At 48.9% G+C, this 8,652-nt stretch overlaps 1 protein-coding gene across 2 annotated transcripts; it reads left to right on the forward strand.

The window, feature by feature from the left end:
• Positions 1–521: 521 nt before the first annotated feature.
• On the forward strand, positions 522–4,747 carry DKKL1 (dickkopf like acrosomal protein 1). 2 transcript variants are annotated; one of them, XM_036068272.2, is made up of 5 exons: positions 522–702; positions 959–1,133; positions 1,649–1,789; positions 1,912–2,004; positions 4,051–4,714. In XM_036068272.2, the coding sequence occupies exons 2-5, from the start codon at positions 978–980 to the stop codon at positions 4,360–4,362; spliced, it is 702 nt and encodes a 233-aa protein (XP_035924165.1). In that variant the 5' UTR covers positions 522–702; positions 959–977; the 3' UTR covers positions 4,363–4,714. The 2 variants fall into 2 exon arrangements, with proteins under 2 accessions (XP_035924165.1, XP_077919577.1); XM_078063451.1 differs by lacking the exon at positions 1,912–2,004 and having other exon boundaries at positions 4,051–4,747.
• Positions 4,748–8,652: the final 3,905 nt, after the last annotated feature.

Raw genomic sequence — 8,652 nt, forward strand, 5'->3', positions numbered from 1 at the left:
AGGGAGCCTGGATTCCGGACTCCTTGGAAGGTGGAACATAGGACTGGATTTAGGTTTCCGGAGAGGGTGGGGCTTTTTAGTGGAACCGAAGAGGGCTGTTGAATGCAGTAATCGTTTCAAATCCCGGAGAAGACGAGAAAGGACACGGAGAAACTCAGAGATAAATACAAAACTAAGGAGTGGATGAACCAGAATGTTCGGACTCGGGGACTGGGAGCCTAAGAATGGAACTGAAGGGGCTGGCGGCGAGACGTGGGGCACAGAGGAGTGGCCCAGGTGTGGGGGCACGGCTCTAAGCAAGGGGCGTGGCCATCTGCCATTGAAGTGGGGCGCGAGGGCCGAGATCCGAGAACGCAGGCCACACCGGGGATTCAGGGCCGAGGTCAACCGGCAGGGGCGTGGTCACACGATGGGGGTGTGGTTAACAAATAGGGGCGTGCCTCCGCCCTTAAGGGCGTGACCACCCAATAGCGGGCCCGGCTAGTGGGTGAGGTCAGCAGATGGGGGCGTGGTCAGGTAATAGGGGCGAGGCTAAGGCTCGCGGAGCTCATCCAACGCTCCAGGTATCCCGCCTGGGCTCGAGACCAGAACTGTTTGGATTTAACAGTCCGTGGACCGACGGCTGGAGTCTGAGAGTCCGGTGACCGGGCTGTGGTCTAGCATAAGGCGGGGCCCAGGAAAAGGGGCGGGGCGTGGGAGAAGGTGAGGAATGAGATCTGGGTATGAATGCGGGCGAAGGAGAGGAAAGAGACCCGTTTGTGAGGCAGCTCCCTGAGGAGACGGGCCTGGGAGGAGGGGCAGGGCCTGGCGCGATGGAGGGAGTGGGGCCAGAAGGACCGAGAAGCAGTGGGCGGGGTGTGAGGAATTGCCCGGGCCAGGAATGGGAAAGGGGTGCAGGTCTTGGGTGGGGGCGTGACCATTTTAGAAGCGGGGACTCTGACCCCTACCTATGCCACAGCCTCCCGGCCCGCCCCGCAATGTGGCAACCTCTGGTCCTGCTGCTGCTGGTCCCCTCTGCCCTGGTGCCCCCCTCCAGTGCAGCCCCGATCCGCGATGCTGACGCCCAAGAGAGCTCCTCAGGTTTTCTAGGCCTCCAGAGCCTAATTCAAGGCTTCACCCGGCTTTTCCTGAAAGTGAGCAATGGCAAGGATTGGGGGTAGGAAGAGGTAAAAAGGAGAGGGATGTGGGCAGATGGGGACTGAAGGATGGAAGGGGTTCGGAGAGACAGAATGGAAGACGGGTTGCGGCCAGGCAGAAGGAGTAAGAGAAGGAGTCAAAGGGACCGAGAGAGATCAATAGAGGGTGACAGCAGACCGAGAGAGAGGAAGAGAGGGAGGAAATCAAGCAGAGAGGGAGATGGGACAGCGAGACAAAGACTGGATGGAGAGAGAGACTCGGAAGGAGAAGGGGATGGGGCCATAGAGACAGTAAGACGGGGGCGGGGAGGGAGGAGCAGGAATAGGAAGGTTATGGGACAGATGGGGGATGGGACACAAGGTGACCAGGTTAGGCCCTAAGGGTCAGAGGACAGAGAGAGAAGGAGCTGGGAGGTACTTGGGGCAAGGCCTCAAGGACATCCTGGTAGGGCTGCAGATTTACTTGGGAGTCTTGAGATCCAGCAAATCAATGGTCCCTCCTCTGGCCCCAGGATGACTTGCTGCGGGGCATGGACAGCTTCTTCTCTGCCCCCCTGGACTTCCGGGGCCTCCCCAAGAACTACCACCAAGAAGAGAACCAGGAACACCGGCTGGGGAACAACACACTCTCTAGCCACCTCCAGATCGACAAGGTGCCTGTGCCGGGAAGTCCCTCCTGGAGTCTCCCCATGATCCCTCATGCTGCAGTATCAGTGGGGAGGAGGGCAGCGGAAGGAAGCAGTTTTGCTCTCACTCTCTCCTCCTGATCTCACAGGTGACAGACAACAAAACAGGAGAGGTGCTGATCTCCGAGCAGGTGGTGGCATCCATTGAGCCGGGAAAGGGGAGCTTGGAGGGTGACTGGAAGGTTAGGACATGCCCCTGACAAAATGTCCCATCCCAAACATTTTCTGTAGTCTAGGAGAAGATGAGTTGACACTCCCATTCCGACTGTTCACTTCCTCTCACTGGGCCTCAGTTTTATCATCTGTCAAAGGGACCAACCAGCTCTCAGAAATGAGGGTTTACAACCTCAGAGTATATCTCCCCACTCGCTTAGTAAACCCCAGAGAGTTTTGTAAACCAAAAACTGCTTTACCAAGTGCTGGGTAATCTTCACCCTTGTAAATCCCAAAGTGTGTTTTTATCTCAAAGTACTCTGCAAACCTCCAAGTACTTTTTATCCAAAGAGATAGATCTCTCTCTCATAAACTTCAAAATGTGATCTTTCATTCCAAAGTGCTTTATGAACCCCAAATCCTTTGCATAGCTCACCTTTGTAAACCTCTAAGGGTGATTCTAACCACAAAGTGCTTATTTTCTTATCCTAAAACATTTTAAGAACCCCCAAGCACTTGGCAAACCCATATGGGTCTTCCACACACCCCCCACACCCAGATTTTCTTGCATTTTCGAATCTACAGAACAGTTGAAAAAAATATATAATACAGTAAACCTGTATTCCCTTTTCCATAGAGCAAAGTTTCTTGACCTGGGCACCATTGGTATTTGGGGCTGGATAATCTTTGGTTGCAGGGGCTGTCCTGTGCCCTGTAGGATGTTTATAAGCAGTGCTACCTCTACCCACCAGATGGAAGTCGCGTCCCCTCCCCCACCAGTTGTGACAACCAAAAAAGGTCTCCAGACTTCCGTTGAGAACCACTGGCCTAGATGCACCAGTGGTGAACATTTTACCACATTTACTTTATTTTTACTTTATCATTTTTGAACTATGTGACAGTGAAGTATTGACATCATGGCATGCCACCCTTAAAGCCTTCAGTGGGTATCTCCAAAGAATAATGCATTCTCCCACATGACCACAGTACCATTTTTACACCCAAGAAATTTAACATTGATAATCACACTATTAGAGTTTCTGTATTAGTTGGCTAGGGCTGCCGTAACAAAGTACCACAGACTGGGTGGCTGAAACAACAGAAATGCTGGTTCCCAGTTCTGGAGGCTGGGGATTCAAGGTCAGGGTGTCACCAGGGTTGGTTCTTTCTGAGGCTGTGAGGAAGAATCTGTTCCATGCCTCTCCCCTAGCCTCTGGTGGTCTGCGGAAAATCTGTGGCATTCCTTGAAATGTAGAAGCATTCCCCCCCACCCCCATCTCTGCCTTCATCTTTCTTGGACTTGTCTCCATGTGCACCTCTATGTCCAAATTTCCTCCTTTGCATAAGGACACCAGTCGTATTAGATTACGGCCCACCCTAATGACCTTGTCTTAACTAATGAAATCTGCAATGACCCTGTTTCCAAATAAGATCACATTCTGAAGTACTGGGAATTAGGATTTTACCATATGAATGGGGGTGGGGGCGTGGAGACACAAATCTCCTACAGGATTTCTCAGAAAAATGCAGACTCTGATCCAGTAGGTCTGGATGTCTAATTTGCTAATTTATATGTCTAACAAGCTCCCAAATGTTGCTGATGCTGCTGGTCCACAGCCCACACTTTGAGTAGCAAGGAGCAAACAGACATTCAGTCCATACTCAACTGTCCTGAAAGAGGGACCAAAAGCTGTCCATAAGAGCTGATTTGGTTTTTGACCCGGGATTAAATCAAGGATCACACGTTGCAATTGTGTGCTTTAGGAAAGCCAAGAGCTTTTAATCCCAAAGTGATTTGTACATTTCCAATTGCTTTCTAAACCTTAGAGTATGTTTAATCCTAAAATGGTTTTGAAACCTCGGAAATGTGCTTTCCATCCCAAGAGTATTCTATAAATCTCAGTATTTTAAATTCTAAAGCACTTGTAAACCCCATCCTTTGTAAACCACAAAATGAGCTTTAAACTCCCAAAGCACCCTGTTGGTGGCAAAATGGGCTGAATATGCCAGAAAGGACTTAGCATTCTGGGGTTGTCATTTGGAGTTTAAGACGTCTCCTTGTCCCTCCTCCCCAGGTTCCCAAGATAGAGGAGAAGGAGGCCTTGGTGCCTGTCCCAAAAGCCATCGACAGCTTCCACCCAGAACCCCATCCCCAAGTGGCCTTCTGGATCATGAAGCTGCCAAGGCGGAGGTCCCACCAGGATGTTCAGGAGGGCGGCCACTGGCTCAGTGAGAAGCGACACCGCCTGCAGGCCATCCGGGATGGGCTCCGGGAGGAGACCCACGAAGACAGCCTCGAAGAGGAGACCCAGGGCTCCTCCCACTCCAAGCTGCCTGCCCGGAAGACCCACTTCTTGTACATCCTCAGGCCCTCCCAGCAGCTATAGGGGTGGGGACCAGGGAATGCCTGCATGTACCCCCCACCAGACCCCACCCCAAGCACCATATAGAAATAAAGTTCTTATATCTAGCAGCACTTTCTTTTCAGGATCTGTCCCCAGGCCTCAGCCGACTGGGTCATGGCAAGTCCCCACAACCCTAGCCTTAAGAGTGACATCTGGCTTGTGCCACCGGCTCTTGCCAAGGTCTCCAGGCTCGGTTTTCTCACTCAGACGTCTGCCTGCTCATTGAGCAACTCGCTGACCTTATCACTTCCAGCCCTGTGTGTCCTCCTGTTCCCAACACCCTCCCTCCAACCTCTGTATTTGTTTTCTATCCCCGCCCTGACGAGTGACCACAAACCAACTGAGAATGCATATGTATTCTCCCACATATCTACAGGTCAGAAATCCGGGATGCCTCAGCTGGTCCCCTGCACAGGATCTCACAAGGTCAAAATCAAGGGGTTGGCCTGCTGGGTTCTTATCTGGAGGATGCAGGAAGAATCTGCTTTTTTTTTTTTTTTTTTTTTGTCAGGGGCACCTGGGTGGCTCAGTCATTAAGCATCCACCTTTGGCTCAGGTCATGATCCCAGGGTCCTGGGACTGAGCCCTGCATGGGGATCCCTGCTCGGCCGTAAGCCTGCTTCTCCCTCTCCCACTCCCCCTGCTTGTGTTCCCTCTCTCTCTGTCTCTCTCTGTCAAGTAAATAAAATCTCAAAAAAAAAGATTTTTGTCAGAGAGAGAGCACAAGCAGGGGGAGAGGCAGGCTCCCTGCTGAGTAGGGAGCCCGATGCGGGACTTGATCCCAGGACCCTGGGATCATGACTTGAGCTGAAGGCAGGCGCTTAACCGACTGAGCCACCCAGGTGCCCCTGCACACTCTCATTTTTATCTTTTCATTCCCTGAGTCTTGACTTACATGCTGACTCCATCTTCGACTTGCTGTTTGTCTCTCCCTTTGTCTGTCTGTCTGTCCCTCCATGCCCAACACCTGACACACCAGTTATGTGCCTCTGCCAAACCTGGAAGTTCACAGACCCTGTCTTGGGTGCCCTGTCCACTTTGCCCCCATGCCCAGCATGTCTCCTATTCCCTCCGAGAATCCTCCCTCAAGACCTCTCCCTTATCAAGAAGGCACATCAGGATCCTCTTGGTGCTGAGTCCTGTGGGGGATACAGACATGACATGAGCTTTCTCCCTTGAAGCCCAGGCTCAGGGTCGGATCACCCCACAGACAGACCCAACACACTTAAGAACCTAGAAATGCACAGGCATAAATTAAAAGTGAACTTTCTTTTGAAAATTTAGGTTTGGGGACGCCTGGGTGGCTCAGTAGGTTAAGCGTCTACCTACGGCTCAGGTCATGATCCCAGGGTTCTGGGATCGAGTCCTGTGTCAAGCTCCCTGCTCAGCGGGGAGTCTGCTTCTCCGTCTCTCTCTACCCCTCTCCCCTGCTCATGCTCTCTCTCAAATAAAATCTTTTTTTTTTTTTAAGATTTTATTTATCTGACAGAGACACAGCGAGAGAGTGAACACAAGCAGGGGGGTGGGAGAGGGAGAAGCAGGCTTCCTGCTGAGAAGGGAGCCCAATGTGGGCCTCGATCCCAAGACACTGGGATCATGACCTAAGCCGAAGGCAGAGGCTTAACGACTGAGCCACCCCAGGCGCCCCAATAAAATGTTTTTTAAAAAAAGAATTGGGACTTATACAGCAGCTTTTGAAAAGTACTGTGCATTTTCAGAGAAGTGATAAGACACAGGAAAATGACTTTGAGTTTCTAGGACTGCAAACTGTAGGAAAGCATATATATGGGGGAACCGATGGAGAATAAGGGCTAGTTAATAAAGTTTACTGTATAGATTCTTTCAGTGCTGTGTCTGAGTTGATAAGAGTCTAGAGTTGTCTAGAGTTATTAACTTTTGTCCTTCCTGGTAGAGAGGGGAGGGGAAACACCTTTATGTCCAGCTTTTGGACAAATAGGAGGAGAGTAGAGAGCTTTTCTTGTATTTGCTTCTTCTCAGTTGTCTTCTGCTCATATTGATCCTTATACCATAGTGGTATGTTTTGGGGTGGCATATTCTGCTACCCTTCACTGCATATAAAAATCAAAAATCAATTATACCCCTAAACATTTAGAACAAAAAAATTCAAATGAAATTTTAAAAAATGAATCGTGTTAGCATAAAAAAATAAAACAACCTAGAAATAAACCTAACAAAAGATTTGCTAGGTCTCTAAACAGAAAACTATGAAACATTACTGAAATTGATTAAAGAAAATCTAAATAAATAATTCATACCAACAGTACTCATAATCACCAGGAGGCAGGAACAACCCAATGCCCATCAAGTGAAATGGTAAAATTGTAACATATTCATCACTGGAAAATTATACAGCAGTGAAAAGAATAGCCCACTGCTATGCGATGAATCTCATAATGTTCAGCAAACGAAACCATAATCAAAAGTAGTTACCTTTCGAAGGTAATGATTAGGAGGAGGTGCGAATAAGCCTTCTGGGTTGTAGATAATACTCTCTGGTTTCATTAATGTATTACTCTGTACAAATTTTTTTTAAGATTTATTTACTTATTTATTTAAGAGAGGGAGAGAGCACACATGCAGTGGGAGGAGCAGAGGGAGCGGGAGAAGCAGACTCCCCGCTGAGCATGAAGTCTGATGCAGGGCTCATCCCAGGACCCTGAGATCATGACCTGAGCTGAAGTCAGATGCTTAACTGACTGAGCCACCCAGGCGCCCCTACTCTATACAAATTTAACTGAGCTATAACTTAAGATTTAGCACTTTATGTATGTTACAACTATATATAATTTTTTTTTAATTTTTTAGGTCTTACAAAATTATCCACACCTCAAAAAGGAAGAAAGGAAGGGAAGGAAGGAGGAAGGAACAAGAAATACTGAAGAAATAAACAGAAGGATGAACTTATACTAATAAAGCCAAGAACTCCACCACTAGACAGCCTGTGCTAAGAAAACACTTGGCAAACATTCTTATTAACTCTCAAGACCCCATGAGGTGGGTACTACTTGTTCCCATTTTAGAGAAGAAGTTGAGTTTCAGAGAGGTGAAGTCACTTGCCAAAGTCACACACGCAATGGCACTGGGTTTGTCTGATTCCATATCTCACACTTTTAACCACTCATCACATCACCTGTCAAACAGGTTCTTTGCCAGGCCTTATGACAAGTCACCATCTAATAGCCATAATAATAACAATTCACAGCGACTACCACCTTAAGTCCTCAAGGTAACCTAAGAAGCAATTACTATCTCCATTTCTAGGAAGAAACCTGAGGCTCAGAGAGGGTAAGCCACGATGCCAAGGAAGTGATGGAGCCAAAATTCAAACCCAAGAATGTCTGTCTCCAGGCCCACAGCCTTGTCATCAGTTCTATACTGCCCAGTAGTTAAGAGGCTTGGATTCCATCCATTGGTTCACTCATTCATTCAACACCATTTTTATTTTTTTTTATTTTTTGAGCACTCACACTGGGCCAGGCATCTTCTAGCCCCAAAACAGCCTCCTACTGCATATAGTTCACATTCCAGTGGGGGTGATAGTACACAGATAGACAATATGTCACGTTGTGAGACACCCCATCAGGACCACTAAGAAATAGTAAGTGGTTAGTGAGATTGGGGCCTAATGCAGGCAGTGCGGCAGCAGAAGGTCTCTCTGAGGAAGTGACAGCTGAATGAATGATGGTGGCATGAACGGGAGGATGCAGGATTCCTTTTCTGTGTCTCTGCTAGCAGAAAGACGAAGTGGATGGGACATCTTTTTTTTTTTTTTAAGATTTTATTTATTTAGGGCGCCTGGGTGGCTCAGTCGTTAAGCGTCTGCCTTTCGCTCGGGTCATGATCCCAGGGTTCTCGAATCGAGCCCCGCATCGGGCTCCCTGCTCGGCGGGAAGCCTGCTTCTCCCTCTCCCACTCCCCCTGCTTGTGTTCCCTCTCTCGCTGTGTCTCTCTCTGTCAAAGAAATAAATAAAATCACAGAAAGAGTGAGCACAAGCAGGGGGAGCGGCAGGCAGAGGGAGAGGGAGAAGCAGGCTTCTCCAGGCGCCCCTGTATGGGACATCTTGTGTCCCAAATCCCCATTCTTGGGAGTCGATTTTGGATGTAATTCTCTTCTCTCTAGCTGGGAAAGCTGAGAATATTTTTTCCCCCACTCTCCTTATAGGAATGGATGAAACGGTTTGAGAAAGAATCCTTCAGGGACTCGGAGCCACAGAGGGCTTGGGAGTGGTAGGGCAAGACAGGGTAGGACAT

This window comes from Halichoerus grypus, chromosome 15 (assembly GCF_964656455.1).
Source record: "Halichoerus grypus chromosome 15, mHalGry1.hap1.1, whole genome shotgun sequence".
In the NCBI taxonomy this organism is placed as follows: domain Eukaryota; kingdom Metazoa; phylum Chordata; class Mammalia; order Carnivora; family Phocidae; genus Halichoerus; species Halichoerus grypus.

Coding starts and splice junctions, on each gene's coding strand:
- DKKL1 (XM_036068272.2), top strand. CDS start 978: ATGTGGCAACCTCTGGTCCTGCTGCTGCTGGTCCCCTCTGCCCTGGTG. Junction 1,134..1,648: donor TCACCCGGCTTTTCCTGAAA/GTGAGCAATGGC, acceptor CTCTGGCCCCAG/GATGACTTGCTGCGGGGCAT. Junction 2,005..4,050: donor GCTTGGAGGGTGACTGGAAG/GTTAGGACATGC, acceptor CCTCCTCCCCAG/GTTCCCAAGATAGAGGAGAA.